The 22181-nt window shown below is 35.3% G+C and overlaps 1 protein-coding gene across 1 annotated transcript in view; it reads left to right on the top strand.

Annotated features, from left to right (window-relative positions):
• The window catches only part of USP8 (ubiquitin specific peptidase 8), a 77516-nt gene that overhangs the window by 25985 nt on the left and 29350 nt on the right, over positions 1–22181 (top strand). The window contains exons 4-10 of the mRNA XM_045449758.1: positions 4532–4617; positions 5959–6118; positions 9646–9688; positions 11536–11680; positions 16484–16646; positions 20125–20269; positions 20557–20780. Coding sequence (XP_045305714.1) covers positions 4532–4617; positions 5959–6118; positions 9646–9688; positions 11536–11680; positions 16484–16646; positions 20125–20269; positions 20557–20780 — 966 coding nt within the window. The remainder of the gene's footprint in view (positions 1–4531; positions 4618–5958; positions 6119–9645; positions 9689–11535; positions 11681–16483; positions 16647–20124; positions 20270–20556; positions 20781–22181) is intronic.

Raw genomic sequence — 22181 nt, 5'->3', positions numbered from 1 at the left:
TTCTTACCTGGTGGAGAAGCCATTCTTGAATTAGTGTTGAGATTTTATTTTGTTCACTGGTGGTAGAATTGGCTTGCCTTGTTTAAATTGACTTACAGAAGTACAAAAAAAAAAAGAGTTCTCATATTCTTTGAAATAACTTTTTTTCCAGAGTAGTGTCACCAGTATAATTGCTTTTGGTTGAGTGGGTTAAGGGATGACTTTAACGTTTGATTTAATAGTAATAGGGGTACCTGGCTGGCTAAGTCGGTAGAGCATGAGACTCCTGTTCTCAGGATTGTGAGTTAGAGCCCTACATTGGGTGTAGAAATTATAAATAAATACACTTAAAAAAATTGTGATAAATCATTGCTGGTATTTCTTCTCACCAGCAAAGTCATGTTAATAATAGTTACAGGGATTTAGATGTAGCCTTGGAAAGGTGGCCCCTTGCATTTGGAGATGAATCCTCCTGTCCACAGATGGCTAGATTGGTCCTGCCTTAGAACATTCTTGGGCATGTCTGTCTGCAGGTAAGGTTTGGCCTTCCCAAATTCAAACATGTTTCTGCATGTTCTTTGATGGTTTTTATGGTATCTATTAAAGTGGAATCACTTTATTTTATGTTTTAATTTTTTTAAATGGTTATTTTGAGAGAGAGACAGAGCACAAGCAGGTTAGGGGCAGAGATAGAGAGGGAGACATAGAATCTGAAGCAGGCTCCAGGCTCTGAGCTGTCAGCATAGAGCCCAATGCGGGACTCGAACTCATGAACCATGAAATCATGACCTGAGCTGAAGTCAGACACTCAACCAACTGAGCCACCCAGGTACCCCAAAAATGGAATTGCTTTAAAAAGAAGTGTAGAAGTGTTTATTAGTAAAGTAAATACTTTGAAAGAGTTGCAGCTTTGGATAACTTGGTAGTTTTGGTGTCTGCCATTTTGTCTGTTGTAGGAGGGCCAGGTTTTTATGTTTACTTTTTACTGTATTTTTCTTTTTTTTTAAAAAAAATTTTTAATGTGTATTTTTGAGAGAAAGAGAGCACGAGCAGGGTAGGGGCAGAGAGAGAGAGGGAGACACAGAATCTGAAGCAGGCTCTAGTCTCTGAGCTGTCAGCACAGAGCCCAATGTGGGGCCCAATCCCACAAGCCGTGAGATCATGATCTGTGCCCAAGTCAGACGTTTAACCGACTGAGCCACCCAGTGCCTCGCTGTATTTTTCTAAGTTAGTAGTTACTTTTATCCTTTGAGAAGATTGGTAGTGTTTTTGCTGCTACTACTTTTTAACTTGAGAAGGTTAGGAGTGCAGTTTAATCGATAAATTTTTTCCATTTCCACAGAGTATCTATTGCATTTCCAAAGGGAGTAGTTGAAAGTGGCAGGAGTTGTTCAGCTTAGGAAGTTCCCTGCAAAGGCTCAGGTAACCCTGGCTGTTATCTTATATACTGCAGTTGTTCATTTGCTCTGTCCAGGGTACACATCTGCTTCTGCCTTAGAACTGTTTTTCGTTTTATTTTATTTAGCCCAGCATCTCCAGTGCATGCCAAGTATGTGAAATGTTAAATTTACTAACTAGGTGGGGCGCATGGGTGGCTCAGTCAGTTGAGTGTCCAGCTTTGGCTCAGGCCATGATCACATGGTTCGAGTGCAAGCCCCGCATCAGGCTCTGTGCTGAGAGCTCAGAGCCTAGAGCCTGCTTTGAATTCTGTGTCTCCTTGTCTTTCTGCCCCACCCCCACTCGCACTCTCTCACTTGCGTGCGCGCTCTCTCTCTCTCTCTCTCTAAAACATTAAAAAGATTTTTTTTTAATTTGTTAGCTAGATATTTTCTGGGTTTTACCCTTTAAATCAGGTTGTGACAGAATGTAGTGTCACCAGTCTTCTTCAGAAACTTATATCTTTCACTCTTGTACATGAGGGAATATTTCAGATTTAGATAAGACATTAATTTCACAAGCTCACTAGCAGAAGACATATTTCTTACTCGTTGTAAACAGTTTATGAAGAATGTTTTCAGGGTTATCTGAAAAGGGGGTGGAAGACTAATGATACTGAAAATATTAGTGTAGCAAAGTCTAGATAAAATCAGAATTAAAATTTTAAGTCTGTATGGCATTATCGTTGATTATTCCTAAATATTATAGGCAAACTTTTTTGTTTGGGAAATCATGAAATTTGTTCGATTTATTTATTTATTTATTTATTTATTTATTTATTTATTTATTTATTTTTTTGAGAGAGAGAACATGAAGCAGGACAGGAGCAGAGAGAGAGAAAGCAAATATTAAGCACTTCACACTCTCAGCACAGAGCCTGATGTAGGGCTCGATCCCATGTCTCTGGGATCATGACCTGGGCCAAAATCAAGAACCGACTGAGCCACCAGGCACCCCAAGTTGTTTGAATTTGCATGTTCAGGAGTAAGAAAGTTTTCCTTGGGTTAACCTGAGAAGCAAACATGTTTAGTTGTGTAAGAATTGGATGTTATTTTTTTATTTTGCCAATTGTCGATATTGAAAACTTGAAAATATTCATACTTGCTTTAACTGTGATCCTTTAAGAGCACGGAAAGAGAGAATTATTGACAAGAAACCTTACTAATATTAGGGAAGGGTCTTCTGGAAATTTGTAACAGGTATGCCTAAACACAATGTTTTCAGCATTTAAATAGTGTTAGGCTGGGCTTACGCTGGCTTTTTAATAAATTCATGTCAAAAAATTAATACAACAAGTCATGGTATTTTTTGTTTTTGTGTTTTATTTTTATGAGAGAAACCTTACAGTAATGACTAAATTTTGTTTTCTGTTAAGAGAATATTGCATCTAAAGTCTGGACATTGTGGCACTGAAGTAATTACAGTTTCCACTGTAATTTTCAGTTGATACAGTATTGAAAAAAACTAAACTTTTATTGAAATTATATAGGGAAGGATCCTTTTAATTTATTTAGTCTTTATTTAGAAGAATAAGCCTAACTGAAACATTACTTACTTATTTATTTTAAGTAATCTCTACACCCAACATGGGGCTCAGATTCATAACCCTGCCCCTGAGAAGAGTCTCATGCTCTATCAACTGAGCCAGCCAGGTACCCCCAAACATGATCTTCTTTTAGGCTAGATAGATATATGATAGCTATAGGTTTTAAGTTTGTTTATTTTTGAGAGAGAGAGAGAGAAAATGGGAGAGGGGCAGGGACAGAGGATCCCAAGCAGGCTCCACACTGTCTGCATAGAGCCCTCCACAGGGCTTGACTCAAGAATGGTGAGATGGGTGAGGTCGTGACCTGAGGCAAAATCAAGAGTCAGAAGCTTAAGCAAGTGAGCTTAAGTTTGATGCTTAACTGATTGAGCCACCCAGGCACTCCCTTGGATCTTTTTACGTTTTATTACTATATCATTTGTGATGAACTGTGCTACTAGGCTCTATTTGCAGTCACATTGACAGGTTGTGGCTAATTAGATCCAAAAATCAGTTAGCTGAGTCTCACTATGCTATTGTCATGTCAAACCAACCTTGATTTGAAGATATCTCTGACTGCAGGATTCAGTGAGTGACTTCTTAGAGAAGTGATCTTGTAGCAGGATTCTCGCACAGAGAGTCGTGACACCGAGGCTTTTCTGTTTAGGAAGCAGCTCTATTCTTGCCAGCAATGGCTCATTTGAGATCATACCCGAAGAACTGAGCCCTGAACGTCATGTGGCATAGTTTTTTATATATTTTTTATTTCTTTGTCTTCCATATATGGTAACACACAAACATGTAGTCTGATTAAGTGGTCTTGTGTTACAAGGTTGTGAGGGATGTCATGTATGCTTATAGCCAGGTTGCCTTGAGGGCTTTTTTTCCTTTATATTCCTTAGGGAGGACACACTACCACAATTTTTCTTAACTTTATTATCCTTGTTAGTAAATTATGTGCCAAACAAGTTGTGTGTGTGTGTGTGTGTGTGTGTGTGTGTGTGTGTTTAAAGAAGAGTGTATTATTAATGATTTATTTCTACCATTTGATTTTCATTCAAGGTTTCCTTGGATGTGAAACTTGTTTTATATCAAATGTTTGACTCCACTTGAGAGGTGGGTCACTATTATAAAATAAAGGTGGAAGCCCCAAAACATCTCAGTATAAAACAAGTAAAACAAAATAAATCCCATGTCAATATACAATTTACTGCTTCTCAGACTAGAGAAAAAAAACTAACATATTTACAAAAGGAAATATATATTTTGCTCCTGAAAGCTTTGCTTTTTGGCACTTATTCATAAATAGTAAGAATAGTATTTATACTTCTTAAAGGTGTCTCCCAAATAAATAAAATTATTACCTATTAGTTTTTTTTAGCATACTATTGATATGAAGAGATACTTTGAAACATTTAGAAAATAAGTTGTGTTTATGTAGGTTAAAAGTTTAAAAAAATACTTCATTCAATCATAATGTTTTCATCCAACCTTTCTTTTACATAGCACCATGATTTTAACGTTTTTAGCATTAGTGCTGTGTACAATGGCCAGTACTAAAATTATGGGATGGTTTTCTTATAATTTTAGGATTACTTTCATTCAATACTTGGACTTGCAAACATCAAAAAAGCTATTGAAGAAGCCGAAAGACTCTCTGAAAGCCTTAAACTCAGGTACAAACATTACTATAAAATCTTTAAAAGAACATATATTTAGAAGATAAAAATAATATTTAGAACTTGTCTGACCATGCATATGAATCCCAGTTCCTAGCAATAAATCTTACGTTAACTGGAACACAAAAATGAGAATCTTTTGCCATATTAATGCCTTTATTGTGTTCATGTGTTACCATTCATATTTTTTACTGAAAATCTAAAAATATGTAGAATGATAGATTCTTAAGGTAAGCATTGGTAGAGTAGATGGGAGCTCAGGTCCAATTTTTTCTAACTCTCTGGCAAGATTCTTGAGAAAAATATAATTCCTCATATTCCCCAGGTTTTAATGTGCTACTGGACATTGGTCTTAGGGAAATGAAGTATTTGTGGTTAGTTTTGAACTGCATAGTTTGCAGAAATTATGTATGTTTAAAAACAAATCTAATTCTAATATTTGTCATGAGTGCCTTATCAGACTTAGAAAGTAATTAGAAATTAAAAACACTATGTTTGAATTTTTAGTTATTAATAATTCTTTTTTTTTATTTTTATTTATTTTGGTTAGTCATTCTTTGAATAATGAAATAAAAGGGGAACGATTTTTCTTAATGATTTTTCACACTTGGATCAATTAACTAGTCTAATTATATACATCATAGTCTTTACTTAGAAATTATTTTTTTGAATTAATGTATTCCCTTCATCCTTCCCAGAAATTACTAATCTTGGAGCTGGAATATGTTAAGATGGTTGATAAAAGTTGGAATCACTATTCTCTTCCTCCTTTAGCCAGTTAATGAACTAAGTAGAGTAGAATTTCTCCTAATCTTTGAGTTACACCTATTGACTGTTTCTCTTGGATTTACTAAGTTTTTCCCTACTTGTACTGTTATCAACAGTAATATTCTTTATTCTTTTATCTTTTGGGCATTAGGGCCATTTTCTCACTTATTTATTGTCTTTTTTGTATTTTGAACTACTTTATAAGTAAATGAGTCTTTAGAGTTAATTTTAGGATTTTAAGTCCTTTGTAAAAGAAATTGCAGCAGATGTGAAATTCAGTGGAAAGGTTGAAATTAGTGTAAGGAAAGAACAAAAAACATTAAACAACTTTAACTTGAGATCATAGTGTTTCTTTTCAGGATATTTGGCAATTTGAAATAAGTCTACAGAGGGCAAATTTATGATTTGTGGTTTGTAACAGAACACTGGCAGAATCAAATTTCAGTTGGAGGGAGAAAGTATGCTGCTATAAAATATCCTAAGGTAGGGTACCAATTTTATGGAACTGGAAGTCCTTTACTTTTCATGATCATGCCAATAAAAGACACCTTGACTTGTTTTCTCAACTAGATATGAAGAAGCTGAGGTTCGAAAAAAACTTGAAGAAAAGGACAGACAGGAGGAGCAGCTGCAGAAACAGAAAAGGCAAGAAGCAGGAAGAGAGGATGGTGGTACATCAAATAAAAGTTCCTTGGAAAATGTAATGGATTCCAGAGACAAAACCCAAAAGGTATTTCACATTTATTCTGTGATGTTAAAAAAGACTGGTTCCTTTTTTTCAGATGATTTGCTTAAGGTGAGTTGAGATACAACAACAATGTACTTTGAGACAACAAGGGTAAAATTTAATGTGTTTTTTATTAGAAATTGAGTTAAATATTCTAGCTTCATTTGATCCCAGGTTTCTCTTGGAGCTTCTGTGCTAATTAGCTCCAAGCTAATGTGTTCTGTGCATTAATTAGTTTTTTTGCAGTCACTGTTAACTTGATTACAGTAGTAGAAAGAGCATTAAAGCTGTGATTTAGTATATCTGAGTTCCAGTCCCATGTCAGGTCTTGCTTAACCGTTCTGGGACTTCATTTCCTTACTGCCAAGTGAAGATCTTGAAATAGATGATTTTTAAGGTTTCTTCTTTCTAATAAATGTAATTTGCATTGAAAAGGATTTGGTGTACTAATTTGGTGCCTAACCTTTTATCTGCTTCTAGGGTCTCATACTCTTCCCTTTGCTTTTTCTTCCTTTCTGCCCATTTCCCTTTCCTCTTCTGTTTCATTTTATTCAGCAGCTCCTTGAAATCTAGCTACATCATTTGTTTGCCAAGAACCATCAGTGACTCAGTCTGTACCTGCCAGCTACCACTGTCTACTATATCTCCTTCCTTCACCTTCTGAGGAACAATTTTTCCTAAAATATAATGTCTTTTGGTGGGGGGGGGCTCAACCGACATTTATTGAGGAGTTACTATATTCTAGTCACCATACATTATCTATAGTTAATTCTTAGAAAAAAATTTTTTTTAGATTATTTATTATTTAATTTATATCCAAGTTAATTAGCATATAGTGCAACAATGATTTCAGGAGTGGACTCCTTAATGCCCCTTACGCATTTAGCCCTTCCCCCCTCCAGCAACCCTCTGTTCTCCATATTTAAGAGTCTCTTATGTTTTGTCCCCCTCCCTGTTTTTATGTTATTTTTCTTCCCTTCCCTTATGTTCATCTGTTTTGTATCTAAATTCCTTATATGAGTGAAGTCATATGATATTTGTCTTTCTCTAATTTCTCATAGCATAATACCCTCTAGTTCCGTCCACGTAGTTGCAGATGACAACATTTCATTCTTTTTGATTGCTCCATTGTATACTTATACACCACATCTTCTTTATCCATTTGTCTGTTGATGGACATTTGGGCTCTTTCCATACTTTGACTATTATTGATAGTGCTGCTATAAACATTGGGGTGCATGTATCCCTTCGAAACAGCATACCTGTATCCCTTGGACAAATACCTAGTAGTGCAATTGCCAGGTTGTAAGGTGGTTCTATTTTTAGTTTTTTGAGGAACCTCCATACTGTTTTCCAGAGTAGCTGCACCAGTTTGCATTCCCACCAGCAGTGCAAAAGAGATCCTCTCTCTCCACATCCTCCCCAACATCCATTGTTGCCTGGGTTGTGAATGTTAGCCATTCTGACAGGTGTGAGGTGGTATCTCACTGTGGTTTTGATTTGTATTTCCGTGATGATGAGTGATGTTGAACATTTTTTCATGTGTCAGTTGGCCATCTGGTTGTCTTCTTTGGAGACGTGTCTGTTCATGTCTTTTGCCCATTTCTTCACTAGATTATTTGTTTGGGTGTTGAGTTTGATAAGATCTTTATAGATTTTGGATACTAACCCTTTATCTGATATGTCGTTTGCAAATATCTTCTCCCCTAAAATATAATTTCTTAAACTCTGTTGAAATTCAGGGAAGGATTTCTGCTTTACTTTTTCTTAAGCATTTTGTAGCTTTCAGCTATCATTTGTGTGTGAATCATCATTGGTTTCATTAAGAAATAGATGTTGAGGGTGCTTGGGTGGTTCACTTGGTTAAGCTCCTGACTCTTGATTTCAGCTCAGGTCATGATCTCATGGGTTTGTGGGATCAAGCCCTGCATTGGGCTCATCCATGCTGACAGCATGGAGCCTACTCGGGATTCTCTTTCTTCCTCTCTCTCTGCCCCTCACCTGCCTGCACTCTGTCTCTCTCAAAATAAATAAATAATAATAAATAAATAAACATTAAAAAACATTTAAATGTTTGACCTTATACTAAGCACTGTGTAAAAAGAAATGAAGAACTAGTGGTTTGTTGATTTTAAGAACTCATAATATAAGCTAAATAACACTATCTTAGGGAGATATAGGTTAAATGGCTGATATAGATAAATACAAGACTTCAAAGAACTATGTGAAATGATATTTTAATCTCTTCATTTTGTTGCCTTTCCAACAGGAGGGCCAACTACTTTTTTGTTACTTTTATTTTTGTTTAGCCTTTTTATATTGGGAAAAAACCACAATTAAACACTGTTACCCAGTTGCAATAGTCAACTAACATTTGTCACATTTTTTTTTTGGTCACATTTTGTATCTGTACCTCTCCCCTTTTCTTTTGCTGTATTATTTCAAAGGAAGTTTCAGATAACATACCATTTTGCCCCTAAATATTTCAGTATGCATCTCAAAGAAAGGGACATTTTCTCAATAATGACAATGCTATTTTTCCATCTCACAAGATTAATAGTAATTCCCTGATGTAATGTAATATCCAGCCTATATCCACATTTACCCACTGTCTCATAGTGATACTGCAGAGTTGATTTGTTTGAATTAGGATCCGGATGAGGTCCATTTACAGTCTTTTGGTTGTTATGTCTCTTAAATTTAAGTCTCTGTAATACTCTCTGCTTGAGTTCCCCTTTAATTTTTTTTGTTTCATGCCTTTGGCTTTTTAATACTAGTTCAGTTCTTTGAAATGAACCAACCACATTCGGGATTTATCCGATTGTTTCCTCCTTGTATTATTTAATTTCTACTTCTCTCTTCCATATTTCTTGTAGACTGAAAGTTCAGCCTAGCAGCTTAATAGGATTCAGGTTCAGTTTTTGTTTTGGCAAGAATGCTTAGTAGGTGATACTGTGTACTTCATAGTGTATAATATTAGGAAGCACGTAATATACATTTCTTTTTTAATCTTGGTAATGCTAAAATGGATCAGTAGGCTCAGGTAGGTCATTGGTTTTCCCATCTATAAAATGAGTTAGTACCTGACAGAATTATCATATGTTGTCTTGGTTAGAAAATACAAATTTGTAAAACCTTATATTACTTCATCTTCCTTTCATTATATAAAGAGAACTCTGAAGGGAATTGCCAGAATTTTTATTTCATTGCAAGAAATATTCTCTCATTAAATTAAATATTAAATTTCTGTAACAGTCTGTGCTTTTACATTATATTTAGTCATTAACTGAAGAAAATTTCAAGGAAGTGTTAAATGATTCTGATGTGCTGCTGGTTATTTTAGCTGTTATCTATTGCCAGATAACGTGGGGAAGCCATTATTGTTTATCTGTATTTTAATAAAATGCCAGTACTCCACATGCTTCATTTTCCAGGCTTTCAGTTTCAATGATGTAATAGAGTTGAACTTTATGTTTCTATGAAAATTTTTACTTCTATTAAAGTTGAAACTTTTTTTTCCTGTGAAATAGATAAATGGTGAAAAGAGTGACAAAAATGAGACCACAGAGAAAGGTAAGTGTGACAGAAAGAGGGAGTCCTTTTAGGTTATTATTGAGATCTTCTTTTAATCAAAATAAGCTTCAGATTTTACACAATGAGATCTTAACGTTGTGTCTAATTTGTATGTAAGCTTTATCATTTTTCTTAGCCTATGCAATTATATTGAAAATGTGTTTATATTCCATATATATCATGGGGAATATTTATGGTAATATGTAATTAAAAACATCAAAACCATAGTTTATACTTTTCATTCTTTTTTTTTCAAGATGTAGTTTAGCATAGCAGTTAAGAGCATGGACTCTCTGAAGTCAGACTACCTGGATTTTGCTGGCCCCTCCTGAATTTCCATGTGATCTTGAGCATGTTATTTAATCTCTACCTTAATTTCCCCATCTGTAAAGTGAGGATAATATTAATACCGATTTTATAGATTTACTCTGAGGATTGAATGAGTTAATATATTTGAAACTCTTAGTAACGTGATATGAGGATTTGTGTATTAGCTATTATGACTTATGGTTCTAGTTTGTAGACCTAATTATTTAAAATCTTCACTCCCCTCAAAAATATCTACACCAGTAATTTGGGTATTATCCATAGGTGGTGTTGATGTTCCAATTACACGTATGTGACCTATACAACAGGACTCAGACAGTTGCCTAAGTTTTCCTTTCTCAGAAAAGATTTCATTATTGTATGTAACACTAAAATAAATTTTCTATTTAAAGTATTATCATACAACAATTTAAAAAATAAGATACCTTCCTAAAAGATGTTATTAATTCATTCCAAGATTTGTTTTTATCTATGTTTTTTGTATCTCATTCTGCTTAGGTGTTATTTCCCTAAGTGGTTTGTTCCCAACTTGTTTAGATGATTTTGTTGTCAAAATGATCTTGATGGTTAGAGAGGTAGGGTGGTTATTTTCAGCTGGGTATTTTAGCTTAGGAGATCATGTGACTACGTTCTTCTCACATCTCACTGCCAAAATAGTTCTTTACATTTTTAAGCTCCTTTGTAGCAGCTTTTTATCTTTTTAATATTTATTTATTTACTTTTAAAGTTTTTATTATTGAAGTATAGTTGACTTTGTTGTGCTTTTTAATCTTTCATTTCAGATGGTAGAAGCTGTAAGAGGAAAATAGCAACATAACAAATATTTATTTTGGTTAAATATTAAAGGGCTAGAGAATAAACATTTTAGGCTTGGGGGGGTCACTGAGGTTCGTGCTGTCAAAGCAGGAAAGCAGCAGCCATTGACAATATGTAAACACGTTTGTACAGCTGTGTTCCATTAAAAACAGGTGGCCATAGTTTGTCAACCCTTGATGCAGAACACAAAAAACAAGCCTTTGACTTGTTACTCTAGGAATACTTGAAAATCTAAATGTTTTTTAAATAGTCCCCATAAGACCTCATCAGAGACTTTTTAAAAAGAATTTAGAAACTGTCAAGAATTTTTGAACCATGGATGTTTTTTTCTGGTTGACATTTTTCAAATGATTTAATTATTAAATAGAGAATAAGAAAATCTTCATGAGATACATATATTAATTTCCTTTATTTTGTACCAGCAACAGTCAGCACCTGATGTAGTTGTAACCTCAACAGCTAGCTTTGGTATTTAAGCCTTCAGAAACGGAACATTGAACTAGTTTCTTGATAAATGTCAAAAACACAAATTATATTTAATGTTAGTTTAAAAAGTAGTAAGTAGTGTGATGGGATAGCAGGTATATGACACCTAGTGTACTTCACTCTTCTAGAAGAAGCAGTTATTGTCCTGTGTTTGGTGATAAGAAAGCACGTGGAACTAGGTGTTTTTTGCTGCTTATATTGTCTCTCTTGATTCCAAGGGGCAATCACAGCGAAGGAGCTATACACAATGATGATGGATGAAAACATCAGCTTGATTATAATGGATGCTCGAAGAATGCAGGATTATCAAGATTCCCATATTTCAAATTCTCTCAGTGTTCCTGAAGAAGCCATCAGTCCAGGGTGGGTCATTGTGTATTTAGGTAAAATGGTTAACTGTAGACAGTAGTAAATGTTACTACTTACCATCCAGGCTAAATATGATAAAGTAGGCTTTCTTCTCCGGTTACTCCGTAATGTTACACTTTACTCTTTCTCTGAAGGGTGGTATAAAGAACATTTTGGTTTGGGTGTTTTCTCCTATTTGTGACATTTGTAGTCTTATTGGAAGAGAAGTGAAGCTGCCTTTGTGTGCCCTCTCTCCCAAGGTTTTTTTTGACTAATTTTTCCTTTTTTTATTTATGAGCTTGTGAAGTATATGCACCAAATTGACTAAAATCATGAACTGATTGAATTGTTTTTTTATTTAGGAATACCCCATAGTGGGGCACCTGGGTGGCTCAGTTGGTTAAGCATCCAGGTCTTCATTTTGGCTCAGGTCATGATCTCACAATTCATGGGATCGAGCCCCATGTCAGGTTCTGCACTGTTAGCTTGGAGCTTGCTTGAGATTCTCTCCTCTCTCTCTGCCCCTCCCCAGCTCATGCTCACTCTCACTCTCTCAAAAACAAATGAATAAAATTTTAAAAATTAAAAAAAATAAAAAAGAAATATCCATCCTGTTATCTATAGTAAAAGAGTACATAAATACTTTTTGGGGAAAAAAAAACAGTATCGCCAACTGATTAAGTAAATGGATAGACTCCAAAGTCAGACTATATTCAGATCGAAATTGTTTCTTCTCAGCTACATTACATCTAGCCAGTGACCTAACCTCTCTAAGCCCATATCCATCTATAAAATAGGAATAGTAATATTACCTATCTCAGGTTTTGAGAAGCTTAAGTGAAATTTAAGTGGCTGGCACTAGTAAGGACTCATGAAAATTTTTTTTTCTTTTTTGATAAGGATGTTAATCTATAAAATAATGTAAAGTTACTTGCATGAATATATTATGTATTAAAAACTATCATCATAATGACAGAGCTAAACCTCCATATCCAGGGCTATTTTTAGTATTTCAAGTGTTAATAAATTATATAACCTCTCTGGGTCTTAGTTTATGGGATTGGATTAAAATCTATGGCCCATTTTAAGATTAACTTAAACAGCATTGAAAAGACATACTTTTTAAATTAAGTAGTAAAAAAAAAAGTGGGGGGGGCGGCGCCTGGGTGGCTCAGTCAGTTAAGTGTACGACTTCGGCTCAGGTCATGATCTTGCTGTCCGTGTGTTTGAGCCCTGCTTCAGGCTCAGAGCCTGGAGCCCACTTCAGATTCTGTGTCTCCCTCTCTCTCTGCCCCTCCCCCGCTTACACACGATCACGCTCTCTTTCAAAAATAAATAAACATTAAAAAAATTTAAAAATAAGTAAATAAATTAGGCAGTAAAATTTGCATAGCTTTTGGCACATTTTTTGATGCTTGATAAAGTTTGACCTGAAGAATAGGGTGCTTTGTAAATAATGCTGTTGAAAAGTGACACTAGAGTACTTAGTCTAATCAAGTGGGTGTCACTGTATTCCTAGGATTTGAATAGACAAAATTGTATTAATCTTTGGATGGTCTAATCTGTACTAACAGAAAGCCTGGGTTTTTATTGAGTTTAAGTGTTTCCCAAAATGCGAGAAATTTGACTACTATGAAACTCATGATGAGTTTAGGTTGAAGATTAAAGAGTGATGAACTGCATGCCAAGAAAATTATTCCCCTTTAACTTTTGTTTCAGTCTTTCTGAAGTCATTAAAAGAAGTCTGTTTGGTGCTAGCATTCCTTTTTAATATTTGCTTATCTTTCTCACCAGAGAGTAGGCCTTAGAGCTTTCTGGAGGCAACAGTATCTACAACTAGCTGATGGTGATTACTGTATTCTTTAATTTTGATTTTTTTTTTAAACATTTTAATACCATATAGCATACATACAAAAGCACTCCTGTCCTAAGTATTTGGCTCAGTGAATTTTCAAAAGCAACACACCCATTTAGTACACCCATTTGTCTGACCAGAAATAGAATATTACTGTCACTCCAGAATCCCTTCATATGCCCTCTGTTAGTTACTACCCATATCCCCACCCACCAAAGGGAACCACCAGCTTCTAACAGAATAGATTTATTTTTGGGGCGCCTGGGTGGCTGAGTTGGTTAAGCATCTGACTTTGGTTCAGGTCATGATCTCATGGTCCATGAGTTCAAGCCCTGTGTCAGGCTCTGTGCTGACAGCTCGGAGCCTGGAGCCTGCTTTGGATTCTGTGTCTCCTCTCTCTCTGCCCCTTTCCTTCTTGTGCTCTGTCTTTCTCTGTCTCTCTCAAAAATAAATAAACATTAAAAAATTTAAAAAAAAAAAGGATAGATTTATTTTTGTCTGTTTTTGTATTTTATATAAAAGGAAATATATAATCTATAGTTTTTTATATATCTGGCTGCTTGTACTCCATATTATTGGTGTAGTTATGGTTCATTCTGTTGTGTGAATAAAGCATAATTTTACTGATGTATGTATTTTACTGATTATCATTTATTCATTAGATATGCTGTTGTTTCCATGTATATGGGACTGTACATTTTCCTGTTAAATTTAAGTAAAGGATCACTTTCAATTAAGTAATTAAATTAATAATTAAGTTTATTAAATAATAGACAAGGTAGGGCAAAATTGCAGCAATTTGTAAAGATGTTACATGAAAGACTGAGTTTGGGAAATACTAGTGATACAATTATTTCCTAAAGTGTTTTTTATAGAGTACTAATCTTGAGCTTTTAGACTAAAAGGCAAATATATCCCTAGAGTCAGGGATAGTCCTTAATATCACATTTCAGGGGTGCCTGGGTGGCTCATTTAGTTAAATGTTTACCTCTTGATTTCAGCTCAGGTCATGGTCTCACAATTCGTGAGTTCAAGCCCCGAATCAGGCTCTGTGCTGACAGTGCAGGACCTGCTTGGGATTCTCTCTCTCATGCTTTCTGTCTGCCCCTCCTGTGCTTGAGCACTGTCTCTCTCAAAAATAAATAAGTAAACATTAACAGTAAAAAGAAATCATATTTCAATTTTTTTCATTCTTATCACAGTATATCAGGTGAGAATATTAGGAGACAGTATTTTATATTTCTTCTCTTTTCCTTTATTTCCTACAAGATATAGTAGCCAACATTATTATATAGGAGCAAGTTTTTTTTTTCTTTTAAATAATCTAAACCATTTCTTTTACTTATGAATAAAAGTGTACCAGTCCTGGCCAGCTTGCCAGTATTATCAGTTAAATATTAAAATGCTTAGTGCTTTGCCAGGAATAATATGGAGTTTCTTACCTGATGGAACAAATTTGTATTATTTATTCAGTCATTCAGCGCTCATATACTGAGCACTAGTTTTCTGTGGGCTGGATTGCTATGGTTCTAAGTACTGGGGCTTACCTATTGAACAAAAATTTTGCTTCATGGAGCTTATATTTTAACAGGGAGGTGGGATAGCAAAACAGACAATAAACCTTAAAATGTATGTCTGCTATTTAATAAGTGCAATGGAGATGGGTGTATCAAGTGTGTACATTGGGCTAGGTATTAAAATTTTAATCCAGGAAGGCTTCATGGAGAAGTTATTACTGAGCAAATTTTGAGAGGGTAAAGGAAATGAGTGATGGCAGTTATCCGAAGGGAAAGGATTCCAGATAGAAAGGCACAGAGGCAGAGACCCTTAGGCAGGAGTATACCTGAATAAGCAGGAACTACAAGGAGGCAGTGGCTGGTGTCGAGTGGAATAAATGGGCAAGTAGTTAGTGATGAGAAGTTGATGTAATAGGATTTGGGGGGGAGGGACTGTGCTGCAGGCCCACTCTAAGGACTTTAGGTAACTTTTAAATTAACTTTTATGTGAGCAAAAGACATGAATAGCATGCTTTAGTGTACAGTTGATATTTTTCACAGTTGATGATTTAAATTTTTTTTTTCAACGTTTATTTATATTTTTGGGGACAGAGAGAGACAGAGCATGAACGGGGGAGGGGCAGAGAGAGAGGGAGACACAGAATCGGAAACAGGCTCCAGGCTCTGAGCCATCAGCCCAGAGCCCGACGCGGGGCTCGAACTCACGGACCGCAAGATCGTGACCTGGCTGAAGTCGGACGCTCAACCGACTGCGCCACCCAGGCGCCCCATCACAGTTGATGATTTAAAAGGCAGCACAGCAGAACAGCTAAGAGCATGGACGTGAACAAGATTGCCTGAGTTTGAAATTTGGCTTCACTTGGCATCTGTAACCTTCGATAGGTCAATTAATATTTTTGTGCCCCAGTTTCTCCATTTATAAAATGGGGTTAGTAATGCCTACTTCATAGGATTTGTTGTGAGGATTCAGTTGAGATTCTATGAAAATAAAGCATTTAGGAGAGTATCTGGCACATAGTAAATGCTCTGTGTGTTTGTTAAATAAGCATTTTGGTATTTGGTTAGCAATTATCTACATAGGTATAAGAGAACTGAAGTATAAATAATGTTACCCAAGTGATCCCCCAGTTATTTATATTTAGCTGAGAGAGGTGTTCAGATGACTTCTTTGTTTGCAGTTTTGGCTCCCTTTTTTGTGAGGGGTTACAATTGATTCCATTTCTTTTAGTTTCTAATAATTACTAAAACATATTCCAGTGTTATGCAAAGGTGAAGTTATTAAACATTTTAGGATTATTTATTATCCAGACATACAATTTGACTTTAGAAAGAAATGTTGCTGAAAATTTACTGTGGTACAGACTAAAAGAAAACTCAGTGTCTTATATTAGTATATTAAGACTTCTTGTCTACCTTTGCCCCAATACAAATGTTAATACATTTCAGAGTCACTGCTAGTTGGATTGAAGCAAAACTCCCAGATGATTCTAAAGACACATGGAAGAAGAGGGGGAATGTGGAATATGTGGTACTTCTTGACTGGTTTAGTTCAACAAAAGATTTACAACTTGGAACAACTCTACGGAGTCTGAAAGATGCACTTTTCAAGGTTAGCAAGTTTCCTTGTTAGTTCACTGTAATTGTAAGTCTTCTTTGGTTGTTAGAAAGGTATACTGACTAGCTGTTTATCTTAAGGATAAGAAGATTCAGCAGCTTTGGTTGGAGATTTTTTTTAAATGCAGATTTAAAAGACTAGTTTTGAATCATCAAATAATAATAAACTGATAATATAACATAAGATTAGAATTTCCAGGAACATAAACTGTCTAAAAAAAGCGTTATTTTTTTTGTTTTAAGAATTAGACTATGACAGAGAGGGAGAAAGGCAAACCATCAGAGACTCTTAAATACAGAGAACAAACTGAGGGTGGAATGGGGGAGGTGGGGAATAGGTGATGGGCATTGAGGAGGGCCCTTGTTGGGATGAGCACTGGATGTTGTATGTAAGTAATGAACTACAGGAATCTACCCCAGAAACCAAGAGCACACTTTACACACTGTGTTAGTCAATTTGACAATAAATTATATTAAAAATAAATAAAAAAGAATTAGACTACGAAACATAGAAGCAAAGGAAGAAGTCACTAAGGAGAAAAAGCTTGTTAGATTTGACTTGACAAAAATAAATTTGTGGAAAAATACCATATGATTAGATTGCAGAAGACAAATAGAATATTTGCAATAAATAGGGCAGTACAGTTGGCCTTTGAATAACACAGTGTTTAGGGGTACCAACACCCTGCCACAATTTTTGACTTATCCCAAATTTTACTAATACTGTTGACCAAAAGCCTTACTTATAACATAAACAGTCAATTAGCAAAGTATTTTTATATGTATTATATACTGTATTCTTACAATAAAGTAAGCTAGAAAAAAGCAAATGTTATAAATTATATAAAATTATATAAAATAATGAAAAAATTACTGAAATCATAATTCAATCATAATTAAAATCACAGTTACTGTACTGTATGTATATTTATTGGAAAAAGGCCCCATATAGGTGGGTAAGCAGCACCAGGATAAGAATGGTGGCAGCAGTGGGCCTGGCCCTGGAATGGTAGGGTTCCACAGCCTGGTAACCTCTACTGAGCGATGGCAGCCACTGGGTAGGCCTGTAGGTGGCGACAGCACCCTTGAATCACAGTATAGCTGCCTAGAGGTGTACCACCAGCCTGTGGCCATTGGCAACCACAGCCTCATGTGAATGTTCTGGCCTCCAGGAACCACCATGGGGAGGAGCATTCTGCCCTTGGCCAGGGAGGGTCCTAGGCCCAAGGAGAACCAGGGCAGGGAGGAGGGAATACGAAGAATGCTGGACTTCCTGGGCAGCACCGACCTGCACTCTGGGGGGTGTGTCTCCACTTCAGCCTCACCTCCTGTCCACCAGTCCAGGGCTTTCAGCTTGACCACTCTGCTGGCACACAAGGACCTGAAGCTGTGTCCAGTTTGGGGCTTCTGGGAGCTGCTGACAGCTGGTGACAGCCTCAACAGGTTGCCCAGGTACTCATTTGGGCAACAGGCACAACCTCTGCACTAGTCGCTTTCAATTTGGTCCCATCGGTGGGCAGTTGTAAATGCCTGTGGCTTTTGCCATCAACTCAAAGGGGAGAAAAAAGTGTGTAAGTGGACTTGGCGCGGTTCAAACCCATGTTGTTCAACAGTCAACTATAGAACACCTAAAATATGAAGGAACTTTTGCAAATAAAAAAATTATTTAAGATAAAATAGTAAAATAAGTAGTGGACATAGGCATGAACAGAAGAGGAAATACAAGAGACAAACATAAAAACATTCATCTTTACTAGTAGAAATGCAGTTAAAAAAGTGAATGCCATTTTCTGATTAAATTAGCAAAGAAAAAATAATCAGTATAATTTGTTAAATTATTAAACTGATAGTACTAAATGAATGCTGGTAAGAATCAAACTTAATCTGCTCTTAGGAAGGTCAGTTGATGGAACATTACCCTTCAGGAGGACAATCTTAAAAGCCTTAAAACAATTCATGCTTTAAAATAGGGAATCTAGAAATATACCCAAGTACAGATTGATACATGAAACTGCCAGTATTCAACTAGTTTTGATGTACAATACTGGCACTTTCATAAAGTTCAGCCTAAGATATATGTAGGTTTAGTGTATGAGAAAGATGATTTAACAAGTCAGTGTGGGGAAAAATGGATAAAAATGAATGGTTTGGAGACAGCTGGCTAGCCAGTAGGTAAAAAGAAAGGGGACCCCTACCTTACTTCTTAGATCACACCATATTCCAGATGGGTCAATGATATAAATATGTTGATTGAAATAGTGAAGTAGTACTAGGAAAAAGCATTTGTAGGTCTTGTAAACCAAGACACCATGAAGGAAGATCAATGTATTTGACTGTTTTAATTCCATAAATAAAGTAAAAATCAATCAGGAAAATAATTGTAACATATATGACAAAGAGCTATTTTTCTTAACATTCAAAGTACATTCACTATGTACTAAGAAAATAGCAAATTCTACTGAAAAATGGGCAAAGGATGAGATATTTAAGTCATAGAATATTATAAACATTTAATGTTAATAAACATTAAAAGATGTGCAGCTTCACTGATAAAAGCTAATTAAAACATGATTCCATTTTCTATCCACCAGTTTGGTAAAAATTATAAGGATTTATGATAGGCTTTCTCATAAACTGTTGGTGAGTATATGAATTGGTATCATCTTTTTGAAGGGCAATTTGGCAGCATCTACCAAACTTTTAATCCAGCAGTTCTAGTTCTAGTAAATTACCCTGCAGAAATATATATACATATATATTTTTAATGATCATTTAAAGATTAGGAATGTATACTAAAAGCCTTAAAATGTTCATGTGCCTTGGCTCAGCCACTCCACTTCTGGGGATTTTTCCCTAATGGGGTTGATTGGGTATGTGCGTGTATCAGGATCTTCAGTATTTACCTCAGCATTTTTATAACGGGAAAGATAACCATAAGTGTTCCATTGGTTGATTCAGTTTTGGGGTGTGTGTATGTGTGTATAAAATAGAATATTATCTGGTCATTACAAGTGGTGGTGATAGGACCCTTAGTAAAAGATGTTCATGTAAGAGAAAAGCAGCAGCATAAAAGTTTCACTGTTTCATAAAAATAAAATTTAAAGTATGTATCTACATAGAAAATGGTAAGAATAAATCCTACAATGTCAAAGTTGTATCTCCGGGTGCTCAAATGATGGATGATTTTTAAATACATGAACATACTTTCACAATTTTCTTCCAAGATCATGTATTACTTGTGTGGTTTTAAAAACCTGATCTATCCATGTGTTTCATTTAATGCTGAATTTTGAATTCTCTCATTTTTTATCATTTAGATGAGTCTTCAAGAGCAATTTTAAAATTCAATTTTTTGTGTTGTTTTTTTTTTTACTGTGAAGAGACTGCTGCCATATTGAAAATACTATTGCCTAATCTTGAAAATATTATGCTAAGTGAAAGAAAAATAAAAATACTGTTTCCTTATTTCCTAGTGGGAAAGCAAAACTGTCCTGCGCAATGAGCCTTTGGTTTTAGAAGGAGGCTATGACAACTGGCTACTTTGTTATCCCCAGTATACAACAAATGCTAAAGTCACTCCACCCCCACGAGGCAAGAATGAAGAGGTGTCTATCTCATGTATGTATGTGAAAATTTTTGTTTAAAATTGCTTTGGTAAAATAAACTTTATGTTCTTACGGTAGTGTTCTTGGTTGTGTGTTTAGTTATCCTACTGGATAGCAGTTTGTTTTCAGGCGTAAAAAATATAAGATGTCCACATCCTAGAAGTTAATGTTTAATTCTTTAAGATTGTTGTGATTGTCACTTCATTTATCTTTATCACATAGTAACATGCATGAGATATGTAACTACTATTTATGGGGTTTGCTGTTCTTTCATACCTATTATTCTTTTGGGAATTTTAGTGGATTTTACTTATCCTTCACTGGAAGAATCAATTCCTTCTAAACCTACTGCCCAGATGCCACTTCCTTCTGTAGAAATAAATGAAAATACAGAATTTTTAAATGATCAAGATGAGAGAATGGCACCACTGAACATATCAACTCCAATTGAGTCAATTGCTGCTTCTAAATCTGATGTTTTACCCATAATTCAGCCAGTGCCTGTTGTAAAGAATGTTCCACAGGTATGTGTTTGATTTCTTTTAACTGTATTGTTTCTCTTTTTTAATATTATGTTAAATACATAGTATACAAATGAAGTTTTATTTATAAGCTTTTATGTTTTAGGAAGAAAAATACCAGTGAGAAGAATTTATATGTTTTGGTGCCTTTGGCTATAAAGATTTTGCATTATAATTCAGTCCTGTTACCACAGCAGTGATAAAATAGATAATTCAAAAGATTTCAAAGCCAGCTAGCAGTGTGTTTACTGTAGGAAGTACCAGTAAAAGATTGTATTATGACAGAAAACGTGAAGATTTTCAGGGTTTTCTTGTATTGTAATTTAACCCATAGTATTTTCCCAAATAGTTTGGCTTAAAGATGATGACGTGATATCAATATATTGGTTTCAAAATAATACTGTAGTTCCATTTCCTTAGAATTTGACATGTAAATAACATGCATAGTTTTTGTTGTTATTTCCTTTGTTATTATTATAGGTGCCATACAATATTCTATTAGTTTTAGATGTACAACACAGTGATTAGACCTTTATATACCTTATGAAATGATCACCATAAGTCTAGATTCCATCTGTGAACCGTTCAGAGTTATTACGATATTATAGAAAATGTAGTCTATGCTGTACTTTTCATTCTTGTGACTTATTTATTTCTTAACTGTAAGTTTGTGCCTCTTAATCTCCATCACCTATTTCACCCATCCTTCCCAAACACCTCCCCTCTGGCAACCATAAGTTTGTTCTATTTATTTATGAGACTTTTTCTGTTTTGCTTTGTTTGCCTTGCTTTTTAGATTACACATATATATAAGTGAAATCATAAAGCACTTGTCTTTGTCTGACTTATTTCACTCAGCATAATACCCTCTCGGTCCATCCTTGTCACAAATGGCAAGATTTCATCCTTTTTCATGGCTGAGTATTACATTACTATATAGATAGCACATGTTCTTCATTCATCTGTTGATGAATACAAGTTGTTTCTATATCTTAGCTTTGTAAATACTGTAATTAACTAGGGTTTATATATCTTTCTGAATTAGTGTTTTTATTTTCTTCAGATGAATGGAATTATCAAAGGTGGAGTTGCTAGACCATATGGTAGTTCTCTTTTTAATTTTTTGAGAAATTTCCATACTGTTTTCTCTGGTGGCTGCACCAATTTACATTCCCACCAACAGTGCACCAGTGTTCCTTTTCATCACATCCTTACCAACATTTTCTAGTTTTGTTCTTTTTTTTTTTTTTTTAATGTTTATTTTTGAGGGAGAGAAAGAGAGAGAATGGGGGAGGGGCAGATAGAGAGGGAGACAGAATCCGAAGCAGGCTCCAGGCTCTGAGCTGTCAGCACAGAGCCCAACGCGGGGCTTGAACTCATGAACCATGAGATCATGACCTGAGC

This window comes from Leopardus geoffroyi, chromosome B3, assembly GCF_018350155.1.
Source record: "Leopardus geoffroyi isolate Oge1 chromosome B3, O.geoffroyi_Oge1_pat1.0, whole genome shotgun sequence".
Classification (NCBI taxonomy): Eukaryota; Metazoa; Chordata; class Mammalia; order Carnivora; family Felidae; genus Leopardus; species Leopardus geoffroyi.
This window is presented reverse-complemented; position numbering and strand designations above follow the sequence as displayed.